Source organism: Protopterus annectens, chromosome 1.part0, assembly GCF_019279795.1.
Source record: "Protopterus annectens isolate FY-2018-M chromosome 1.part0, PAN1.0, whole genome shotgun sequence".
NCBI lineage: Eukaryota > Metazoa > Chordata > Ceratodontiformes > Protopteridae > Protopterus > Protopterus annectens.
The window spans coordinates 948,170,531-948,195,805 of NC_056725.1; the positions used below are offsets into that span (position 1 = coordinate 948,170,531).

General features: G+C 39.4%; 1 protein-coding gene across 13 annotated transcripts in view; it reads left to right on the plus strand.

Moving 5' to 3' along the window:
* Window positions 1–25,275, plus strand: part of LAMA2 (laminin subunit alpha 2) — a 4,753,606-nt gene that overhangs the window by 2,720,723 nt on the left and 2,007,608 nt on the right. For all 13 annotated transcript variants that reach the window (XM_044064325.1, XM_044064371.1, XM_044064344.1 and 10 more), the window contains one exon: window positions 5,816–5,943. In XM_044064325.1, the coding sequence (XP_043920260.1) occupies window positions 5,816–5,943 (128 nt within the window). The remainder of the gene's footprint in view (window positions 1–5,815; window positions 5,944–25,275) is intronic.

A 25,275-nucleotide genomic window follows, 5' to 3' on the forward strand; every position in this document is an offset into this window, starting at 1 on the left:
CACCTCTGACTAAGTTGTTGGATTGTGAGGATATTTGTCTTATGGTCTTTTGAACTGACCAATGTGATTCTGCGTATGTTTCAAGGTGGATGCTGCCCATGTTGTGTGTTTGTGCAGCTGCTTAGAGTAGTAGATTACATTTAGGAGGCCTTTGTGGTTTAGGTAGTTTACCTTTAGAAGCCTTAGCATAATGTAGATATGTGTGCTTGGTCTAATCTATTTGTGAATTTATTGTGATGAGTTGTGGTACTTACAACCTGCTTGTTATTTGCAGTGCCTTTGTGTGAGAATTTTGCCATCAGTAGCATTAAATAACTGCGTCTGTCACATACTATGTTTATTTGTTTAAGTAGGAGGTGGTTGTCAATGAAGATGAGACAATTGCTACATTGTCTCAATATGTCCATTTCAACCATTCTGGCTACAGAGATGGTCAGAAAGTGCAGAACCATGGATCTAGCTGCTTACTGGTGTGGGCTAAAGGAACCTGAAGGGGGAATATTGCCAATGAGGTATGGAAAAGATTATTGGAGGTGATATCTGTCTGGTAGGGGAGACAGTTGTGGTCCTAACATAACTGTATGCAGCTAGGAATCAATGATCTTTAACTCCTTCTCTTAACATATGGAAAAGTGTGGCATTAATCCTAAACTGCTTCCTAAGTAGTATTAACCCAGATGTTGATATGTTTAGTACACATGAAAGGACCATTTCTTGGTAGATACCCTGGATAGAATCTACAGCAGCTGGTTGTAACAGACATCCAAGCTACGTGAAGGCCCTGAAGAGGTTCCTACCAAAACTGCAACCAGGTGACTCAGTAAAGTCCAATACACACTGCCAAATCAGAGACCATCATTAATCAATGTCCCTCTGCTCTTTCTCTCAACAAAACCAAAGAAGAAGCATTAATCCCAGGATGGCTACTAAGAAGCAATTTTCAGGCCTTCTTGTGATTGGTAATCTCAAGGAAGGGAAGGAAATTATATCCCTCTGCACTTTCTTACACCAGAAGCAAAACAGAAGCACTACTCCCAAGCTGATTCCTGGGCATACCTCTCAACTGTCCAGATCTTCACAGAATGGACAGATTTTTGCATCATATTTTTGGCCTGATCCTCATTAAATTTGTAATTTTCTAGCAAATCATTGAGGACTGAAGTCAGTAAGTAATGACAGATATTTGAGTTTCAGACTTCATATCCTTCAGAAAATGCATATGAATGCAAAACCTGTGATTCTAGCAACTTTCTAAGTTTATAGGTACAATGTTTAAAATCTATCACAATTTTGGGGCATTTGCCAGATTTCTTACACAAAGAGATGGAGATGTGTGTTCCTGGGAAGCAGTTAATGGCTGTCTAGTGCTTGGTAGTGAAGTACCAGATGTTAAAAAATGTAAAGGTAAGGTGAAAAAATGAATTAATTCTTTGAATATTGCAGTATGCACTAAATGGATGGGATGATATGCAACAAAGGATAACTCAAGTTTTAAGAGTGTAAGGGGAGAGCCTTCCCAGTTAAATCTTTCAATACACAGTAGAATGAAGAGATGAGATGGGATGAGACTGAGAAGAGCTTCCAAAGTGAAATTTACAGTAAGGACAGACAGCTCAGACGTCTCCTTTCTTTTCTGTTATTTGACTATTTATAGATTTACCCAATCTGAATAGTTTCCTAAATTCATCAAAAAGTTTAAATTAACTTTGCTGTATCTGCTGCTATTGTTGCCTCAAGTGGTTTAGATATTAATACTGTTTATAAAGGGCACCTGTCTATATATATTGCCATGAGTAAATCCCATAGGAAACTTCTAACATTTCACAAGGACATCAGCATTTTCAGTTCACCTTCATACCACATATCTTTCTGCTGTTGCTACGGGATCATTCATCAAATAACTAGAAGAGGAGGTCTTTTCTTAAATTAGAACTCAGAGTTTGTTTTTACCCCTTGGTGGAAGACTTCACATGTTATAGGAGAATATTCTGATTAACATTTTTTTGTAGGACCTGATTCTTTGGAAAGATTACGTTTGATTGTTAGCCTAGAGGAATGGATATGCATCATTCCCAACTAAAAGAAAATGCTTGAATTCTGCTTTGCAAAATCTTAACTTGTTAAAATCCTATATTCATAGCCTTCTATGTGGTGTGTGCATGTTTTTCCGATGTGTACTTAGATTTCTCCAGCTGATCAATTATTTTTCTCATTCTCATAGTTTTCCCAGTGGGCCAGCCCCTAGCAAATGTTTGCTACAATATTTCTCTGGAGTTTGGGATTCAGGCCTTCCACCATTTTCATAATACGTGATGCCAGTGGTTCACAAGACAAAAATTCTCTGGAACACTAGGAAAATTTGAGATCAAATTTAAAATTCTTTAGAGCATGATTTTCAGCTAACTCTGTTTCACAGAGAAGGGTTCAACCGAGGGATACTACAAACTCACTCCATTTCTGAAAAGAAATATTCAAATTGTGCTGCTATATAATTACTAACAATATATACTTCAAGGCTAGCTTGGGCAGCTCATTTGTAAGTCCTGAACAAAAAAAAAGTCTCTTGATAACTGCCTCAATAGGAAGTGGACGTTATCATGAAGGAAATGTTGACATCCTGTCATGTCTTAAGGTATTTGCATTTTTTTTTGTACTTAAACTAGGTGTTCTTCAAATTTCTTCGGACAGGATTATAGTGGCATGGGAGTCAGGGGATCAGTGACAAACTCACTCTTACCCTTTTTGTATGCTGCCAATGTCTATTGAAATCCATTCATTTTAGGGCACATTACCTCAGCAGAAAGAATTTTGTGTTCTCCAAATTGAAGCTATACATATGTTATTTGTATATATTGCTTTTTCAGATTAGTTGAAGATTCATTTTTCTGTATTCTGCAAATTGTGTGTGTGTGTGTGTGTGTGTGTGTGTGTGTGTGTGTGTGTGTGTGTGTGTGTGTGTGTGTGTGTGTGTATGCGTGTGTACCCTCTCTTGTTTTGTATGTCTTTCTTTATCTCTATATATCTATAACCCATACTGCTGGTAAAATCGTATCTTCATTATTTCTTGATCTTTCTATAGCTTTTGATACTATGTCCCACTCTCTCCTTCTAACAAAATCTCTAACATAGGTACCTCATCTCAAACTCTACATTGGTTCACTTAATTACCTTACTAACAGACAACAATCAACTAAATGGCAGAACTCTTACTACCCTTTCCTAAATACCACCACTGGTGTTCCTCAAGCCTCCATTTTAGGCCCACTTGTTTAGCATATTTATCAGTAACTTCCACACTCTTTCAAGGCTCAGTCATCCAGTACACAGATGACTCCACTGTCATCTGCACTGCAAACAATTCCTCAGAACTACACCAACTCACCCAAAATGGCCTCACTTCCACTAAAATTTGGATGTCTAATAATCATCTTGCCCTGAACCCCAACAAAACGTAACTAGTAATCTTTCCCACCAAAAAGTCCACACCCTACAAAAAGAACTTCACCATCCAATCACTAAATGGTGCCAGCATTGACATTGTACCTAGCACAAAACTCCTAGATGTCATCATAGATGAAAACCTCACATTCGACCTGCATATCCAGTCCAGTGTCAGAAAAAAACACATCAAAAGCTTGGCACTCTCTACTGACACAAACATCTACTCAGGGCATTAGCCCGACTTTCCATTGCCTCTTCTTTTCTATTACCATCTGTTATACAGTGCCCCCCTTCCTCACCAGCATTCAGTCATCTCTAAAGTCCAAACTAGACTCATGCTAACTAATTCCTCCCACTCATCCCACCACTGCTTATCATTATGCAACCTAAATTGGCTTGAACTCTCCAACTATTTCACCTTTATCCAACTAAATACAGCTCACAAACTCATTCATAATCCAGCCATGTACCCTGCCCTATCTTCTATACTTACTTTATACCATCCTAATAGACCACTCCGATCCAACAACCAGCTGCTCGTAAATGTAGAAAAACCCAAACTTTCATCTGGCAAGATGCTTCACTACTTTGCCATCGCAAAACTTTGGAACTCCCTCCCCCCAACACTTAGATTCACCTGCTCAGTAACCCTCTTCAAGACATCTCTGAAGCAACACCTCTCCTCATCTTGGCTGTGCACATGTGCTAACACCACATCTCATATATCCTAACTTCAACAATCACAGCTATTCTCACTCCTCTACTACTCTGGCATCCTCCTTTGAAATCCACCTGTCTTTTTACTTACTCCACCTCTCCATCCTGTCCACTTCTGTCTTCTACTAACCCACATTGTCCTACCATTGATCCCTGCTGTCTACTTCCTTCTCTTCCTAACCCTTATAGACCTACCACTGAACCATGTGAGACATTCTGGTACTCTCGCAGCCTACCTTAATATCATACCATCACTTATATCTGCAACAATATCCACTGACTTTGCCGATTCCTGCAACAGGACTGCTATAGCCTGTTTCTCAGCTTTTATACCTCCTTAACATGTGAAATATTTAAGTACCAAGTGTCTAATTAATTCCTATATCTGCTTTGCACCCACTGCATGAAGTGTCCTATATAAGTTTTACTAGCTGAAAACTAGTCGTATGGAATGTTCTCATGTATATACTCTGTATTTCTTAGATAATATCTTTGATTTGAGAATGATTACCTATGTATAGTTTTTTTTTTCACTAATTGTATAAACTGCCAATAATATGTACTAAATGTCTTTATTAATGTAAATTCTGTATTATATGGGAATTGTTTTATATGTGGAGCTTTTCTCCCTGGGACTCCACTGAAAATGGGCACTTCTGGCCCAGCTGGACCTTCCTGGTAAACAAATGCAAATAAATAAATAAATATTTCAATATCAATTTATATCTGCATCTATTTATATATATATATATATATATATATATATATATATATATATATATAATATTTTATCAATAGGTGTTTATATATATATATATATATATATATATATATATATATATATATATATATATATATGTATGTATATAGATATATATTGGTGCTGACTGCTGAAAGGTTTGAGTACACTATAACCATGAGAGTAAAACCTCTAGATATGGAAGAAAAATGGAACTATGACACGTACTTTCAAATGCTTTATTTAAAAAAATAATAACATCTTAAGGTATTTGAGCGCTTTCATTCATTAAGTAATGTTGCAAGGTCGAACTTCTTCAAAAATACAATTTTTAACATGCAGGTTCAAGCATTTAAATTTTCTGTGGCTATTACGGGGGACGGGGATTAGCTCTGCCTTATCTGATCCATTTTAGTAAACTTTTCACACATAGGTTCCCATTCAAACCTGGGGGCATGTCAGCCTGGAGTTTCACCTGCCACTAAAGTTCTCTGACTTCCAGCTGGGGGTTGGTATCACTTTAGGGGAGGGTGACTTTGTCCAGTATTATGAAGTGGAATTTAGTGCAAAGTGGGCTAGTAAGCTTGTGTTTTGCTAGAGTGTTTTTGGTGCCTTGGTTTCTAATGGCTGCATGTGGAGCCTACTATGTAGGCAAAACAATAAGAAAACTAAGTGACCACATCAAGGAACACTACCAAGCCATATAAAACCAAGAAACCAAAAACGCTGCAGCAAAGTACAAGCTTACTAGCCCACTGTGCACTACATTCCACATATAATTTTATATATTACGACTCAAAAGAAATAATATTTTCTGTGTCTCTGTACTGTGTGTATGTATTGTTCTGAATCATGATTTGTATTTCTAGCTGCTGTGTTGCAGGTTACTGACAAGTCATTTTTTCATATTGTCTGCAGAACTGCCAACACAATACAACTGGTCCATTCTGCAATGAGTGTCTTCCTGGATATTATGGAGATCCTACACAACAGACTCCACATGACTGTCAGCAGTGTGCTTGTCCTTTTACTTCGCCTTCTAACAAGTGAGTAGTATATATAGAAGGTTTTACAGTTTGTTCCTCAAATTTGTTTTCAAAAAGCATCACCTCATTAACAAACAGATTGGTGCATCATTTGCTGCTGTCCAGAATAATTGTATTATAATTAGCAAGTGTAATAAAAAATAGGTGATGAGCTGCATTTAGGAAAATGGATGGAGTTCCTCTAAAACAAGTAATTAATGATCTTTATATGCTGCTTTTTATATGCCTAAGTGAACTAGGTCTCTTAAAGTATGTATTTTATTTGTTTCTTTATTTACTGATTCAGTTGTATATCATGTTCAGACAGGTCAGTATTGACTTTCCTCATTGCTTACGAACTAATGACCTGAGTTTCAGTATCTTTCTGTCTTGCTTTCACATCTTTGCTCTATTGTGGAAGACATGGCTGATGTATTTTCTGTTGCAGTGTGTCAGAAATGATACGAAGGATGAGTGCTTGGATCACAGCAGGTTCAGTAATGGCCAAAGTAGTAGAAAACATACATATCCTACCAGCTGCACTCCAGATATCATTTACCATAGTAGTAAACTCTTCAGAGATAACTACAGGAAAAAGCAGATAATATGGCGAGAACTTCTCCAGTGGAATCTTACAAATGAGAAGAAAATGTCCTCACAGAGAAGGGCTGTTCTTTCTAATAATACTAGCCATTTAGAGTGTTAAAAATACAGGACTCATGCTAATACTTACCAGAAACATTCAGAAAATTAAGATCAGACTACTTTTGCTCTCATTGAAATACCACAGGAAATGACAAAACTGCTACAGTAGGAAACACTTCTGCTGGGTGTGGAACTTAAATGTTGGCGAGTTTAGAACTGGGGATGTAGTAAACAGCATGTCTTATGCTGTGGCAGTTATGGACAGGATGCAGATTCTTTGGGTCATAACAAAAGTACCTTAGACAGGGGTGAAGATGCCATTATCCAAAATATGCTAATGACCTAGACTGAAGTGATATGAAGGTGATAAAGAAGGAGCTCTTTTGAAGTAAAGAAAGTAGAGAAATACCCTATGCAAAGCATTCTTAGTATCTCCAGTCTGTAAAAAAGGTGAGAATAATATTCATTAATTAAAGAAATTCAATGACTAAACATAGAATTTGTATATAGATAAAGGGTACAGTTGTTTTGATTGGTTACTGTTCTTGAAAATATTGGCCTATACTGGAGAAATGCCATAACTCTGAATAAGACGGTGGTTCTAGACCACTACTGTAGAAGAGGAAGGGATTCAGATTTTCAATTGAGAAGTACTGAAACTGAACAGGTGTGTAGACAGCTAAAGATCACTAGGGAAATGCAGCATTCTAATTTAAACTGGTCACTGTGAAAAGTAGACACAAGGCATTACAATGGTTGGACAGATGGAGGATTATGTTTGTGATGTCTCATCCCCCAAAAGGGGAGATAACATTCTGAACTTGGTTCTCACCAACATAGGTGACTGCTGCACCACTCCCATAGTACGTTCTTCCCTGGTGAGATCAGATCATAGGTCTGATTCAAAGTTTCTACCCCCCCCCCCCCGCACCATAGCCAGGCTAAAGAACTTCTCAAAAGCTGTCTATAACCTTCTAAGGGTGGGTATCAGTAGTTTCATACCACTGCCCCCCTCCTCAGGAGATGCAGACAACTATGCTGAAGAGTATGCCAATGCAGTATACAAACACCTGAACAACTGCATGGACTCAGGTAAAACGTGCTCCTCAAGGAAACACAAACCTATCTGGTGGACATCCTCTATCAACAGGTTTTACAACAAAAGGAAAAAAACTGTTGTCCAAGGTTAAATAGGAACAAATTTCAAATTGGAACATCTTCCTCCTCAGCCTCAAGAAGCAAATTAGATCACTAGTGAAAACCTCCAATGACAATCATGAGTTGAAACTAGACTCTGAAACAAAAGAAACCCACAAAGCCTTCTTCAGTTACATCAAGAACCTCCATGCCAAAGCCCAGACTTGTTCCGAATTAGTACTCAACAGTACCACTTACACTAATCCTGTTGACTTAGCCAACCTGCTAGCAGATAGGTTCAGTGCAAACTTCATCCCCCATCCCCACCTAAAGGCACATTCGACATCCCCGATACTTGTCCCACACCTCACATCACTGTAGATCAAGTGTTAAAGGCCCTATCCGGGGCAAAGAACACAGCTTCCATGGGACCTGATGGTATCCTAGGCTGTATTCTGCACCATCTCCAGCAAGAATTAACTTCGCCATTAAGCACCCTATTCAACCACAGCCTAAGTACAAGCTTCATTCCAGCAGAGTGGAGAACTGCCATTACCATCCCCATGCACAAAGGAGGTGCCACTACTGAACCTGAAAGCTGTCACCCCATTAGCTTGACAAGTCTGATCTGTAAAGCCATAGAGCGTATTATTGTGGAGTTCATAAACAAGGACATAGGCAATCTCCAAGCACCTGACCCCACCCAGTTCTGATTTGTTAAGGGCAGATCTTGCCTGTTGAACCTAGTTGATTTCTTTGATATTGTCACTAAGGCCCTGGATGAGGGAAAGTCAGTACATACAGCTTACCTTGACTTGGCCAAGGCCTTTGACACAATCCCCCATTTGGGCATCATTGAAAAGCTAACCCAACTTGACAATAAATCCCTATCTCATCAGGTGGGTGGCCAGCTGTCTCACCAATGGGACCCAGAAGTTCAAAATAGGTGCCTCCCATTTTCGACAGGAGATCTGTCAGTAGTGGTGTTCCCAGGGATCTGTCCTGGGAACCCTGCTGTTTGGCATCTACTTATTAGAGGACCAGGGAAAGATAAAAGGCCTGTGGCTGACCAGGTTTGCAGATGAGTGTAAGTTGGGTGCTGTCATTGACTCCCCAAATGATGTTAACATACTTCAAGAAGCTCTCACAGCAACAAAGGACCGGTGCCAAAGTCATGGCCTTAAGTTAAATACAAAAAAATGTATTATCATACCCTATGGCCAAAACATGTCCCCTACTGATTACCACACCAACAACAACCCCCTAAGCACACAACCTGTGGCGAGAGACTTGGGTACTCAGGTTGACAACAATCTCACATTCGAACGTCATGTAGTGGCAGTGATCAGAAAAGCCTTTTACTTGGTTCATCTCATAAGTAAAGTGATTGCATCCACAAAAAAAGGAGGGTACCTCTTTGCACTCTACCTTCATTAGGCCAGTAATTGAGTATAACACCCCATTTGGTACATACCTTTCCAAACACCTTCACCAACTGGAAAGACCACAAAAATACCTCACAAAGAGAATCAATGGTCTCCAACACCTGTCGTATACAGACAGGCTCAAATCACTATTATTCTACTCGGTATCAAACAGATTGTTCATAGATGACCTGTGTCTCACCTACAAGGCAAAATCGGACACTGCCCTACTAGAGGTGCTCCATATCCATAAGACTAGCTGCCCGCACATTATCTGCTCAAAAGGCCTAAATCTAATATGTAACATCAACAAAACATGCTAGAAAGACAGGTTTGTTTCCCAGCAGCTGCCCTGTCTCTGGAATAGACTTCCCATACATGTCAAACTGAGTACCTAGCTGACCTTCTTCAAGCGCAACCATAATGAGTGGATGTGAAACCACAAATTTTTCCCAGGGGCTCCACCTGTGTCCCTCATTGACAGGGGTGACACGTGCTGGCTGAGGTTTCTTTTTTGGGGATAAATTCTTGGCTAGGCTTGTAAGGGCCACTGTAACTTCCTATGATCCTATGATCCCATGTGTTGGTTTGAAGGAAATTTCATATACTGAGACTCAAAGCAAGTATGCTGTTCCTCTCTACCAAGCTTGGAATAATGAATCTGGCTTCTGAAACCATTGTTTAATTCTTATTAAAGGTATAGGGGGAGGATGGTCCCCCTGTTGTAGAAGGAAGTAGCAGTCTGCAAAAAATCACAAAAAGTGATCGACCAAAGAAGAGCCCATAAAGATGCCAGAGTGGACTATTGAGGATAAGAAAGAAATTATGTATTGTTACTATTATACAAAAAGCCCAGAATTTCCAGACACAAGATATAAAAGAAGATTAAGATAGAAATTAGGGGAAAGAAAAATACTTCCACAAGAAAAACTGTCAGAAGCCTCAAATAACATTTTCTGTTCTTTAATACAACAGATTTGTGAAAAACAGTATATAGACCAAGAAACTTTGATCTGTTTGGAAAAAGAAGCAGCTGAGGAAGTCTGAAAATATAAACAACAAAACCTAGACATTTTTGAAAAGTATAAAAAAGAAATATGGACATGGGAAAGAAAGAGAGATTTGATATGGTGTAATATTTATGCAAAGGTGAATGCCAAATTAATCAATGGAAAGAAGGCAGCCCCAAAGATATTCAAAGAGAAATACAGGCAAAGGCATCTTGATATGGAAAATTTCACAATAAAAAATATCACAAAAAGGGACTGTAGAAAAGAAGATTAATAAAGTAGAAGTTAAAAAATAGAAGTTGAAGTTATGGAGTGCCTGGGAAGTGAAGGATTTGATGCAGAAGGCCTAACACAGGTTATATCACAGCAAGATGGAATAAGTCCCAAAAATAAGGAGAAACAGGAAGATCAGGAGACATCTGGAGAAGAAATATGGACATGGAAAAGAAAAAGATATATAATATGGTGTAATATCTATGCAAAGGAGAAAGCAAAACTAACCAATATAAAAAAAGCAGCACCAAAGATATCTGAAGAAAAATACAGACAAAGGAATCTGGACATGGAGAACTTTGCAATACAAAAAAATAAAAAGACAGAAGAAAAGTAGAAAAGGAGATTAGTAATGGAGAAGTTAAAGAAATAGAAACTGAGTTTATGGAGTACCTGTGAAGTGAAGGATTTCATGTAGAAAATCTAATTCAGAAAGTACCACAACAGCATAGAGCAATGGACATCCAAATTAAGGGGAAACCAGTGGAACGGAAGCAATTGGTCAGGTGCCATATGAAGATATTTTGGAATCTTCTACAGGAAACCGGTAAAAATGTTCACTTGAAGCTGGACAGCAAGGGAAGGAACAGGAAACTGTAGAATCTCTGACACACTCAATGTTGAGGAGTGATAGGCCAGTGAGTTCCCATATGACAGAGCAATGGATGGCACAGGATGAAAATGAAGAGAATGTGCCACAGAAAGATTTATTTAAAATTCAACAGATTAGAGCCATAAATATCTGTCTATACATCTCTCTCTCTCTCTATATATATATATATATATATAAGTTTTTATATATTTTGGCTCAAAAGAAATAATATATTCTGTGTCTGTACTGTGTGTATGTATTGTTCTGAATCATGATTTGTATTTCTAGCTGCTGTGTTGCAGGTTACTGACAAGTCTGACTGGACAGAGCTGTCCGTTTTCAGTGGAGGCCTGGGGAGAAAAGCTCCAGAACAATTGCTAACATACTATACATAAGATATTACACATTCATTTATAAAAGTATAGCAGACAATAAAATATGATTGCATAAGATATTTATATAAGCATAGTGGTTTAGACATACAATTAAAAGAATAGCAGGTAGTAAGTAACATTTGATTGTTGTTCATACAGTATGTTTAGTAGAGATAACCTTGAAGATGTACTGAAGATAAAACAAGAAAGGAAAAACTAAAAAAGAGGAGGATATCAACAACTTCATACCAGATGCATTGACATTTTTTAAGGGAAAGCTTTTCAACTTAGTCTAGGGGAGACTTAGTGGCTTAGTGGGTATAGATGGGGCAGTGGGGAGTAGGCGACAGTGAGTTGGTAAGTAAAGTGTGATAATATATAGTGAATCTGTGGGAGTTTTAAAGAGGTTGGATAGTGGGTAGGGGAAAGGAGTTAGAATATGCCAGCCAGGTGCTAAGCAGTTACAAGTAACATGTGATAATATATAGTGCATCTGTGGGAGTTTTAAAGAGGAGGTTGGATAGTGAGTAGGGAAAAGGAGTTAGAATATGTCAGCCAGGTGCTAGGCAGTTACAAGTAACGTACGATAATATATAGTGCATCTGTGGGAGTTTTAAAGAGGAGGTTGGATAGTGGGTAGGTGAAAGGAGTTAGAATATGCCAGCCAGGTGCTAGGCAGTTACAAGTAACATGTGATAATATATAGTGCATCTGTGGGAGTTTTAAAGTGGAGGCTGGATAGTGGGTAGGGGAAAGGAGTTAGAATATGTCAGTCAGGTGCTAGGCAGTTGCATGTCCATGAGTTGGTCAGGTTTTTTGAAGATGATTTTATTGCATTGCACCCTGATTTGTAGTGATAGGGAGTTCCAAGTCTTGGCAATGTTGCTAGAGTACAGGGAGTCCCCAGACTATAATGGCTTTTTGAGATTGTGATCAGTGCCTTGTTACTGAATCTAAGTTCTAAGTTGTTATAAGTTGTTAGGTTGCACAATGATTTGTAGTGGTAGGGAGTTCCAAGTCTTTGCAAAGTGGCTAGAATACAGGGAGTCGCCAGAGCTGTAATGGCTTTTGAAGATTGTGATTAGTGCCTTGTTAGTGGATCTAAGTTCTAAGTTCTAAGTTGTTAGTGGATCTAAGTTCTAAGTTCTAAGTTGTTAGTGGATCTAAGTTCTAAGTTATAAGATGATATAGAACTTTCTATAGATTGCCTGCAGGAAATGGAAAATAAAAAATGTCCCTCAGTTTAGAAGAAAATGAGCCAAGAGAAGAGTTGCTTGACTTAACAAAGATTGATAGACATATTAAGATCAATAAAAGAAATAGACTGCAGAAGGACAATAAAAACCCCAAACGTCAGAAGTTTGATAAAACAAATTAATAAAGTAATTAGGACTGTCCATAAAGATCCATGCAATATAACAGACATAAACATGATATATTACTGTGCAGCTAAATTAATAACTGATAAAGTTATACCACAAGAACACAGGGTAGTGAGGGAAAGGGAGGGGAGAAATTGAATACCATCATGGAAGCATCAGATGAGAAAACTATAAAGCAGTTAAGACAAAAGTGTCATTGTTAGACGAGTATAGAAGAGGGAACAGATCAACAAAAATTTTCAGAAAGATAGATGTGATAAAATCAATCTGCAGTATTAGAAAAGATCAGGATAAGTCATGCAGTATCGCAAATAACAAACTAAAAACCTCAGCATAGGCAGAAAAACTTAGAGGATACATGGATAAATACAAATGAAAAGTACATTTTATTGATGATCCAAAAAAGTTTTATAGAGACTTGGGAAACAAAGTAAAAGGAATTGAAAGATTACCACAAAAAGAAGAAATATATACATTTTGGAGAAGTATTTATGAAGATCCTGTGAAACATAACAAAGATGCTAAATGGATAGAAGAAGTAAAAGAAAGAATAAGAAGTTTAAAAGTACAGGATATGAAATGGGATGAAGTAACAGCCAGAGAGATTGAAACAAAGTTAAGAAAAGCCTCTAACTGGAAAACCCAAGGCCCAGATACAGTACATAACTTCTAAAAATATTAACATCTTTGCACAAAGATTTAGCCATGGGTAAAAACTATTTATATGCGCACCCTGAACATACACCTACCTGGTTAACAACAGGAAAAACAATTCTCCTACTTAAGAGCGAACCAGCAAGCTACCCTAAAAATGTTAGACCAATAACTTGCCTTCCGACGACATATAAACTATACACTAGAACAGATGCCGACAGAATTTATAGTCATTTAGAAGAAAACTCAATCATGGAAATAGAACAAAAGGTCAATAAAAGAAAGTCATATGGAACAAAGGATCATCTGTTGTTAAAGTCATAATGGAGAACTGTAAAAAGGAGAAGAATCTAAGTATGGCATGGAATGACTACAAAAAAGCATTGGATAGTATCCCACATTCATGGATAAAAGTGTGATTAAAAATGTATAAGATACATACTACATTGATTGACTACATTACAGTACCATGAAACAGTGGCAGACCACTTTGCAATTAAGCCATGATTAAGGACAAATTATTATTCCAGGGATAAAAATCCAAAGGGGGATATTCCAGGGTGACTCTGTCTCCTCTGCTATTCTGTCTTGCCCTTAACCCATTAAGCTGTCTACTTAGCTTAGGCCATGGTTATAATTTGGCTGCTAGAAAACAACAGTGTAAAGACTTCTCATTTTATTTATTTACTTATTTATTTATTTTTATTTTACATTTGTTGACCGGGATAGTCTGACTTGATACATATCCATTTTCAATGGAGGCCCGGGGAGAAAAGCTCCAAGATAATAATACACATTGAACATTTAGTAAATGCTAGTTTCAAGCAGATTACAGTCATAAGCAATACCAGCATTTAGCGCATATAGTACTTATTATAAAACACTTTACAAAACATAACATTATTTTCAAAGTTAAACATACATAACATTGCATTCAGGTTTAAGACACACTGAGCAGCAGTTATACAATTGACCCTTCCTGAAATGGAGTGGTAGAAAAAAGTTAGAAGTAGTTGAAGGTAAGGCACCTAAGAAATAGAGAGGTCACTAGTCGGGGTTAGTGCAAGGACATAACCAATGAGTTTTGAAGTATTTCTTGAGTTTGTTTTTGAATTGAGTTAGTGAGGGTTCTAGGGTCAAGTCAGCTGGGAGTCTGTTCCATATTTTTCTAACAGAGTTGGCAAACAGAGAGTCCCCAGCTGAGTAGTTGGATTTGTATGTTTGAACTAGGAATCTAGTGGATGATCACAGTGGCCAGGTGCTTGTGTAGGGCTGATAATATTTTTTAGTGCAGGTGTATTTTCTGGTTGGTAAAGGATTTTATGTGCCACTATTAGCTGGTTGAACTGCAGTAGGCTTGGTAGTTCAAGCCATCCTAGGTGATTTAGGTTGTGACAGTGGTGTGTCCGGTAGACTGTGCCAGTAGCAAATCTGGCAATGTGGCTATAGCAGGATAATAGTTTATTAAGATCTGTTTTGTTTAAGTTGGAGAATAGAGGTGAGGCATAGAGAAGAGTTGATAGCAGATGGGAACGGGCGGTTGATAGTTTGATTGATATGCACATCAAACTTGATGTTGTTATTAACTATGACACCCAGTAGTTTAGTTTGGGCTTCTGGGGAGATGATAGTGCCATTGTTAGCAGTTATGTTGAAGGCTGGCAGGGAGTTCCTGCATGTGGGAGAGAAGAGGAGCAACTTAGTTTTGTTGGGGTTTAGGATTAGATGTTGATTGGAGATCCATTTTTCCACTGTATTGAAGGTAATTTGAGTTAATATGAATAAAGTAGTGGGTGAGGTGTCAGAACAAATCAAGGTGGAGTCATACACATATTGAATGCAGGTAGCATCTGGGATGACTGAATAAAGATGGAGAAAAGAAGGGGTCCTAGTATCAAGCCCTGGGGGGACTCCTAATGTGATGGGTAGGTGAGATGATAGCTTTTCCTGCATAGGACTGCCTGTTGCCTGCCCTGCAGGTAAGATTGAAACCATTGGAGTACATGGTTGTTTAAGGAGAAGGCCTTCAAGGTATTTATAAGCATTTTATGGTCAACCATGTCAAAAACCTTGGATAGATGTAGAAATAGTGCTGAGGATAGTTTGTTATTATTGTGGTTGTGGTTAATGATGTTAAAGAAAGAGAAGAGGGCAGAAGTAGTACTGTGGTGTGGCCATGCTGAAAGTTGGACAACAGCTTGTTCTGTGTGAGGTAGTGCATGAGCTGTATGTGCACACACGTCTCCATAATTTTAGCTAGAGGTGACAGAATAGCTATGGGTCAAAAGTTTGACAGTTCAATGGAAACACCTCCTTTATGGAGAGGTATGACATGGGAGATTTTCCATATAGTAGGTACAGTAGCTTCAGATATAGCTCTGTTGATCAAGATAGAGATGGGGTAGGCTATGGTGTCAGTAGCCTTTTGCAGATAGTCTGCTGGGAGGAGGTCGGCAGCCAGGGTGGTGGGTCTTAGTTTCTTAAGTAGGGCATGAATAAGTTGAGTAGGAACAGGTTGGAAGGTAAAGTATGTTTGGGTAATGGGTGTGGCTACATTAGAATTAGAGCCATTGGGAGAGAGTTGGCAGGCTAGAGACTGGATAGTCTCTGTGAAGAAGCTGTTGAAGTTATTAACAAAGTGTACTGGGGATTTTTGTTGGGAAGCTGGGCGGGGGGGGGGGGGGGGTGGAGTGGCAGTTTGGCCTGGGAGGAGTAGTTTGTTTATTCCTGCCAAGAACTTTTGTGGTTTGTTTTGGTGTTTTTGCAGTAGATGGTAGTAGTGGTTCTTTTTGTCCAAGGTTATGGATTTTTTGTGTCATTCCTTAGCTGTCTGAATCTTAGTTGATCAAGTGGGGCTTTTGTTTTTTGGTGGGTAGCCCATGCTTTGTTTGTGAGTGAAAGTTTGGTTTTGGTATCTTTAGAAAGCCATGGTGCAATATTAAATTTGGTTCTAATAGAGTCGCTGGGAGCATGGGAGTTAAGAATAGCAATGCATTTTCTCTTTGTCAATAATTTAAAACTGTATAGCTCATCAGATGAAGAATTGAAAGCACACCTTTCAGTAGTCAAAACTTTTTCAGATGGTATAAGAATGTCGTTTATTCTTGATAAATGTGCAAAAGCAACCTCTAAAACAGGAAAACTGCAGCACGAAGAAAACATTGGTTTGGGGCAAGAATGTGATATAAAACTTGAGCAAGAGTTTATCAATATTTGGGAATTGATGAAGGATCAACAATAAAACATAAACAAATGCAAATAAAAATTAGAAAGGAATACTTTAGAAGACTTAAATTAATCCTGAGAACAGCATTGACATCTAGGAACAAAATTCAAGCTATAAACCAATTTGCTCTTCCTGTCCTTACAATTTTGGAGTGATTGATTGGCCCCAAAATATGCTGGATAGATTAGACAGGAAAACAAGAAGGATGCTTCATGCTCACCAAATTATTTATAAAAATCAGTGCATACCAAGATTATATATTCCCCATTCTGAAGGAGAGTTGGGACTCCTTGAAACTGAGTATTGAGTACATATATAGATCTGCAATTGTCAGACTGCACACATATCTGCTGACTTCACAGAACCCAAACCGTGAAAGTTCTGAAACATTAGGAGAATAAATCCATGATGACTTCCCTGCTTAATTTAGCAGAAGGATATTGGCGTCAAGCAGGAATGGAAATCAAACAAGAAGTAGATAAAAATCAGGCAGCAACTGAATATGCCAAAAAACAAAAGAAAGAATATAAGGTAAAAAGAAGGAATATAAGGTGAATGACCAGATGAGAAGGCAAGACATTTGGAAAATGCATAAATATAGTTGGAAGTGCAGAAAACTTCTGGAAGAACCTTGTGTTGATCAGAATCGAATGCAGGAATGGTTAAGGAGAGGCAAATTCAAGCCAAGAGATGAAAGGTTAATATTGGCGCTAAATCTAGTGGGCTACATACACATTGGTTTACAAAGTCCATTGAAATGTGGGAGAAACAGACAAATGTAGGTTTTGTAAAACAGAATTGGAAACAGTTGCACATCTAGTTGCTGGTTGTGACATACTAATGACAGAAGGAATGTATACTGAAAGGCATAGTAATGTGGCAAGGCGGTTGCACTGGGGATTGTACAAACATTATGGTACTGAAGTTGCTGAAAACCACTGGAACCATGAGCCACAAAGCATCACAGAAAATGATGTAGTCAACATCACATGGGATTACCAATTACCAACAATTCAAAAGATAGATGCTAGAAAAGCGCATATAGTGGTCCATGAAAAGAATACAGAAGTAGCATTGAAATTGACAGACCCAGTGACTACAGTGTCTTGCGCACAGAGACACACAAAGTCATAAAATATCAGAAATTGCATTCAGAAATGAGAGCAATATGGAAGAAAGACATCCAGACAGTTCCAAAAGTAGTAGGAGCAACAGGTCTTATAAAAAGAATCTACAATTGTACTTTGATATGTTACTAATACATAGGTTCATAGGTTCATAGGTTTATACTAGGCTATCTGCCCCAAGGCATTTATAAGCCTAGCCCGAATTTTTGTGGCTTACGCCACCCCTTATATGAAAAAATACTGTACCCATTAGTTTGTTGTGCCTCTGTCCAGCAGTGACACAGAGATGATTCCCGGGGTAAACCTACGATCTCCCATCCACAGGTCAAGATTTCTCTTGAACAGAGCCAGCGAGGTGCTCTGCCTCACATGGACCGGGACTCTATTCCACAGCATAGGGAGTCTCTGAGTGATAAATCTATCCCTCCAGCACATCCTATTTATATCTGTGCTAAGGTTTAAGTCGCTTGCTCTAGTGGTTTTGGTGGATTTGGATTTTTTGAGGTGGAGCATGTCCATTAATTCCGGGTTGGACATGGCCTTGTATGTCAGGCACATGTCACCTCTGAGCAGACGGTATGCGACTGAATAGAGCTGGAGTTTCTTCAATCTGGCAGCATATGACAGATTTTGGAGTCCCTTTATCCTTTTGGTGAGAAACTTTTGGGGTCTCTCCAATTGCTGCAGATGTCGGGCGAGATACATCCCGAATGGGGCATTGTACTCGATCATTGGTCTGATAAGTGAAGAGTACAGGGAACAATGACCTCACTAGATCTGGATGTGAATCCCTTCATGATCAGGTGGGCAATGTAGAAGGTCTTTCTAACCACTTTAGCAACGTGAGTGTCAAAAGAAAGGCCACTGTCAACCTGGGTCCCCAGGTCCCTGATAACCTCTTCTGTGCTTAGTGGATTGCCACCTATATGGTAGCTTGGGGTTACCTTGTTTTTCCCGAAGGGTATGACTATACATTTTTTGGCGTTTAACTTCAGGCCATGGCTCTGGCACCAGCTATCTGTTTCCGTGAGTCCCTTCTGAAGGATATCTGTGTCCGATGCACTTTCCACTATGGCGCCCAGTTTGCAGTCGTCTGCAAACTTTGTCAGCCAAAGTCCTCCCATGTTGGCCTGTACTTCTGAGAAGTAGATGCCGAACAATAGGGGGACACCACTTGTGACCGGCTTGGAGTCTGACATAGCGCCAGCAACTCTAACCCTGTGGGTTCTGTCCTTAAGCCAGTTTGCAACCCATCTTGTGACATATGGGTTTACATTTAAGCTGGTAAGTTTTTCTACAATACCCGAGTGGGGTATTGTGTCGAAAGCCTTTGCAAGGTCAAGGTAGGCTGTATGGACTGCCTTTCCCTCATCAATGGCCTTGGTGACTGTTTCGAAGAAATCGACCAAGTTCAAAAGGCATGATCTTCCCTTGACGAAGCCAAACTGGGTCGGGTCCAATGTCTGCAAGTCCCCTATATCTTTGTTTATGAGCTCCATTATGATCCTCTCCATAGCTTTGCAGACTAGACTTGTTAAGCTTATGGGGCGGTAATTACCAGGGTCCGTTGAGGCACCGCCTTTGTGGAGTGGGACCACAGTTGCCGTACGCCACTCCTTGGGCACGTATCCTGTGGTAAGGCTGAGATTAAACAGCTGCCTTATGTGCGGGTTTAATTCCTCATTTAGCTCGTGTAGCACACAGCCGGGGACACCATCCGGTCCCATTGATGCTGTGTTTTTAGCTTTAGAGAGAGCAGCTTTCACCTGCGCATTTGAGATGTCTGGGAGGCTACACTCCGCTGGGATAGTTATCTCTCCTTTAGGGGGGGAGAGGGGGTAAAGTTTGCACTGAACCTGTCTGCCAGTATGTTGGCAATGTCTGTGGGTTCAGTGATTTTTGTATCATTTTGGACTAATTCTGAGCATATCTGGGAGTTTCCACCCAGGTTCCTAACATAGCTGAAAAAGGCCTTATGATTGTCCTTTGAATCCATGGCAATTTTTCTCTCAAAATTGGCCTTAGTTGATTTTATGAGTGCTCGTATTTTTTTTACTAATAATGGTCAGGGGTGACTTCCCTTTTATGGATTTTGTTCTATAATGTAATAGCTTTCTCCTCTTATTGTAAAGTTTGTTAATGGCTGGGGTCCACCAGACTGGACGTTTGCCCTTTGTGGAAAGAGTCTTTGTTTTATTTGGGATTGCCTGATCCATGCAGTCCTGGAGGTGTTCATAGAAGGCATTTGTAAGGGCTTCCGCAGCTTGGGTTGTGGTTTCCACTGTCTCAGGGGCCTTGAAGGATACCACACCAGTCTTGAGTAGTGTGAAGTTTGCTTTAGAGAAGTTCTTCACTGTGGTCTTTTTTGTTTGGGGTGGGGGCGGGATGTGGATTTCCAGTGAGATTAGTTCATGATCAGATCTCACCAATGAGGGATATACTTCCGGTGTGGAGCATTTTGTCCCCATGTTTGTGATAATGAGATCTAGTATATTTTCTCCTCTCGTGGGAACAGTGACTAGCTGTTCCATGGCATTTGAATTTATGAACTCCAGGAACCGTTGGGCTAGAAAGTTAGGGCTTGAGTAATGTTCCCAGTCTATATTCGGGTAGTTGAAGTCACCCAATATGATGGTGTTTGGAGATACATTTATACCCTCCAGTGTCTTCAGGAAGGCTGTGTGGGGTTCCTGAGTTTGAGAGGGTGGCCTGTAGCATGCTACAATTTGTAGAGCAGTTTTGCCTATGGTTAGTTGCACCTGGATGTAAGCCCATATGAATTGCAGAAGCCCATATGAATTGCAGAAGGAGTCATTACTGGGCACATTGTGGGTGCTGAGAAGAGCACTTCTGGCTGAGATCAAGGATTGAAATAATACTAATTTCATGAACTTTAATCGTACTTTGACTTAGGAATGGGGGCCATTCCCATCATGATATTAGAAACCCATAAGACTTGGAGAAATTAAAAAATGACATATACACATTGGATAAAAAGCTGTGGATGCCAACAGGCTGTTAAATCAGCAAAGCTCTTATTTGTTATGTTTAAACTTGAAACATGGGACTGACCAACAGACATACCATTCATAGTAAAGACAAAAGCTGCTCTATTTCTTATCTGAAACCTGTGCAAATTCAAGCCATACCACTGTAAGTTAGATGCAGTGTGCTGTTAGAAGCAAATCTTTCTCCCTCTTTTTGAAACTTTATAGCTGCCTCATCAAATGATGGTCTGTATCTTATTTTAGTCAATTATTTGTGCAGATTACTGTGATTTGTAAATAAGATTTCATCATATCAAGGCACAGATTATGTCCATATTCTAGATGATGGATTAGTACAGGATCAGATATATTGGGAAAAAGCATAAAACTTACATTGTTTTTGTTCTGGTTTTAAGTGAGATACACACATCACAACAGGATGTTTGGCTTTGACAAAAAAGAGCATCAGTTGAGTAGATTCCATGAGTAGTCGACACATCAAGATTGTATCCCATCACACACAAATGAGTGCACACACCCAACTCCCTCAACCCTCCACACAAAAACAGAAACCAGCAAACACCAGACTTCATACTCCATTCAACATCTACTCACCCAAACACACCAAAACACATAGAAATGCATACAGAACATATTTCTTAACTAAGGGCATGCCTCCACACCTCCCCTTAGACTTGTACTGCCAACTCAATGACTGCACTGTACTTCTTTTGGCACTTGTAAAAAATAAGTCTAAGACTGCAATACCTCAGAATAAGGGGAATATTCTGAGTTTCTGAAACCTTGGACATGATATATATTTCTCTTATTCACATTTACATAAAGTTCTACTATTCCAAATGTCATAGTTTAGTTCCTCAGATTTAAACATTATTAGCAGTGACAGATAACATCTTAACCTTGCATCTGATATAATTGTTTGCAGTCAAGATTTGAAAGGTGCCTTTATGCTTAATGAAAGTTAAATGTATATGGCATCGTAAATAGCAGCATGACACACTTTGAACCATGGTATGGTCTGAACCGCACCTGATTTTAGAAAACAATGCATTCATGTTGTCTTTGGCTCAAAACTTGTTCACAATGGAACAATACTGATTCATAAAATTATATATTGAATAGCAATGTTTTTGCTTAGCCCAGTTATTCTGTAAATATTTTAGTGAAATTAAAACACAGGTAAACAGTGAGTAGAAATGCAACTGAAGTGTGCTTTCACTCTCAAAAAAAAGTAACATTTTTCTTTAAGAGTTTAGTGTACCAGCTTGTTTAGTACTACATACAAATCATTCACCTAATTATGTAATATACAAACCAAAATAAAAATCAGAATTGAAAGAATTGGATGGAAAGCAGAGGAAGAATTCACAATCTGGAAAAGAATATCAAGAAAATAGAAAAGAGAAAGTCAGCAATGGTGGAAGATCAAAAGAAGTAGAAGGACTAACATACTACATTCAGTAAGTGTAACTTGTATTAAATAAATCCTACCAATTATCTCTATATCTTAGCTAATACATTAAGAAGCTGTCAGGCACTCCATAGATCATATATCTTTTAATAAGATAAGAACCCATGCAGTGGAGAATTATCCAGTTTCAGAATAGATTTTAGGCTTCCCTAGAGGTGCTAAAGTGGGTTAGGTTCAACCTGTCAGTACTTGATGAATTGCTAGTAATGCTCTCTGTCATAGGGAATCATTACAAATAATGTTTCCATTACAGTGTTTAAAATGATTGTTTTTGTTTTGAGACTCCCCTTTTCTCTGCTGTTATCTAGCCATGGATTTAGTATGTAAAAGTATGGGAGTGTAGAGGGTTGGAGTGAGTTGTTACTTGCCCCCCCCCCCCCCTTTGCAAACAGCATTTATTTTGAGGTTTTTTCATCTGGTTGAAGATCAACTGTTTGTAGTCATGCACCTGAATCTTCAGCCAGTAGTTACTCAGAGACACTTAGTAAAAGTTGTGTTTCACGGGTCTGTCAGTGGTGTAAGAACTTCTATATGTTATATTCTTTCTAAGGACTTATGTGAGTTTTGCATGCAGCTTCTTCAGGAAAGTATCATCTAAATGATGGGCAGCTTGCCGTTGGGCATTAGCTCTCCTTGCAACACTGAATGCAAAATCTTCATAAAGTAATAGTTTGACAGCTGTTCACACCAGGCTGAAGAATCAGGCAAGTTCATCTGCTTCCAGGTTTAGTGATACATGGTCTGGGTATTTTTCATGCTGACTGTTGTCTAAAGACTCCAGAAGGGCAGATCTTGGTAAACAGAAGTTTAACTGTAATAGATCTCCCCATAATTTGGTTCATAGGTGTGTACTAGGTTAATGGCCCTGGAGCCTTTACAAATCTAGCTTATAGGATTATCTTGGCATTCTGCCACCCGGACTTAGTTTCCAGTGTCTCTGGCGAGTAAAGCCACTGGAGTGATCCCAGGGGTGAATTTGCTATTTCCCATCCATTCATTAAGATTTCTCTTGAAGAGGGTCTGTGAGGTGCTCTGCTTGACATGTGTGGAAAGTCTGTTCCATAGCATGGGCAGTTTCTGGGTTATGAACCTGTCCCTCCAGCATGTTCTGTTGATTCTGGCAATGAGGTTGAGATCTCTGGAGTGTGTGGTGCAGAGGGATTGGGATTTCTTTAGATGTAGCATTCTAACAGAGCTGAGTCAGACATGGCTTTGTAAGTCAAGCAGACATCGCCTCTAAGTAGGCAATATGAGACAGAGAATAGTTGGAGTTTTTTTATTCTGTCCATATAGGACAAGTGTTTAAGGCCTAGAATCCTCTTTGTGAGGTACTTTTGCAGCGTCTTCAGTTGATGCAGGTGTCTAGTGAGGTACATGCCAAATGGGGCATTGTACTCAATGATTGGCCTAATGAGGGAAGAGTAGATGGAGACAATGACCTATTTCTTCCTGGATGCAAAACCCTTAGTAATGAGATTTGCCACATAGAAGGACTTTCTGACCATAGTGGCAATATGGTGGTCAAAAGAGAGGTTGCTGTCAACCTGTGTTCCCAGACCTCTTATAATGTCTTCTGTGTTCAGTGGACTAGCATCAATGTGGTAATTCATGGGAACTGGGTTTTTTCCAAAGGGGATGACAACACATTTTTTGGCATTGAGCTTAAGGCTATGGTTCTGACACCAGTCATTGGTCACAGTGAGGCCATTCTGTAGGATGTCATCACTTGGGGAGTTAATAATAGCTCCCAACTTGAAATTGTCTGCAAAATTTGTCAGCCAGACTCCCTTTGTGTTGGCCTGGACTTCAGAGAAGTACATACCAAACAGGAAAGGACCCAAGACCGAACCCTGTGGGACTCCACTCATGACTGGTCGGCACTCTGACTTGGAGTCAGCTACTTTCACACTATGGGTTCTACCTGTGAGCCAGTTTGCAACCTACCTAGTGATATAGGGGTTGATGCCTAGCTTAGCAGGTTTTTCTATGATTCCTTAGTGGGGAATGGTATCAAAGGCCTTGGCTAGATCAAGGTAGGCTGTATGAACCACCTTGCCTTCATTCACAGCTCTGGTGACTGACTCATAGAAGTCAACTAGGTTGAGCAGGCATGAGCTACCCTTCACAATACCAAACTGTGTGGGATCCAGAGTTTGGAGATTCCCTATACACTTGTTTATTAGGTCCATGATGATGCATTCCATAGCTTTGCATATCAGACTCTTCAGGCAAATGGGGCGATAGTTCCCAGGGTCTATAGTCACTCCTCCTTTGTGGAGAGGGATGACTGTAGCAGTGTGCCATTTGATAAGGACAAAGCCTGAGGTGAGGTGCCAGTTCACTCTGTAGTTCATGTAGGACACAATCAGTGATATTGTCAGGTCCCATAGAAGCTGTATTCTTGGCCTTGGACAGTGCTGTTTAACCTGTGCAGCAGTAATACTGGGTGACTGGCAATGTACTGGTATTATGACTGGTCCTTCGGGGGGAGGGGTAATGTTGGCACTGTATCTGCGAGTTTATTGGCAATATCTGTTGGCTCAGTATAAGAGGTACCATTGTACAGTAGCTCAGAGCAAATCTGTTATTGCCTTGGAGATTTTTTACATAACTATAGAAGGCCTTGTGGTTGTCTTTACTATCTGTTGTAATTCTGTTTTCATAGCTAGTTTTAGAGGATTTGATGAGGGATCTCAACTTTTTGTTGAGGTTGATAGGGGACTTTTTCCACTCTTGGGACTTCACCTTATTCCACTTCAGTTTCCTCCTTCTGTTGTAGAGCTTGTTTATGCAAGGGAACATCAGACTGGCTTCCTTTTTTAGAGGTGATAATCTTGGTTCTTTTGGGTATGGTGAGATTCATGCATTTATGTACTTGTTTGTACAGTGCATTAATGTATGATTCGGCCATCATGCAACTATTCTCCATTTTCATGGGTGCCTTGAAGTTAGCCACCTCTGTTTTTAAGAGCTCAGATTTAGCTTTGGAGTAGTTTTTCATGGTGGTTACCTTTGTGGGGGGGGGGGGGG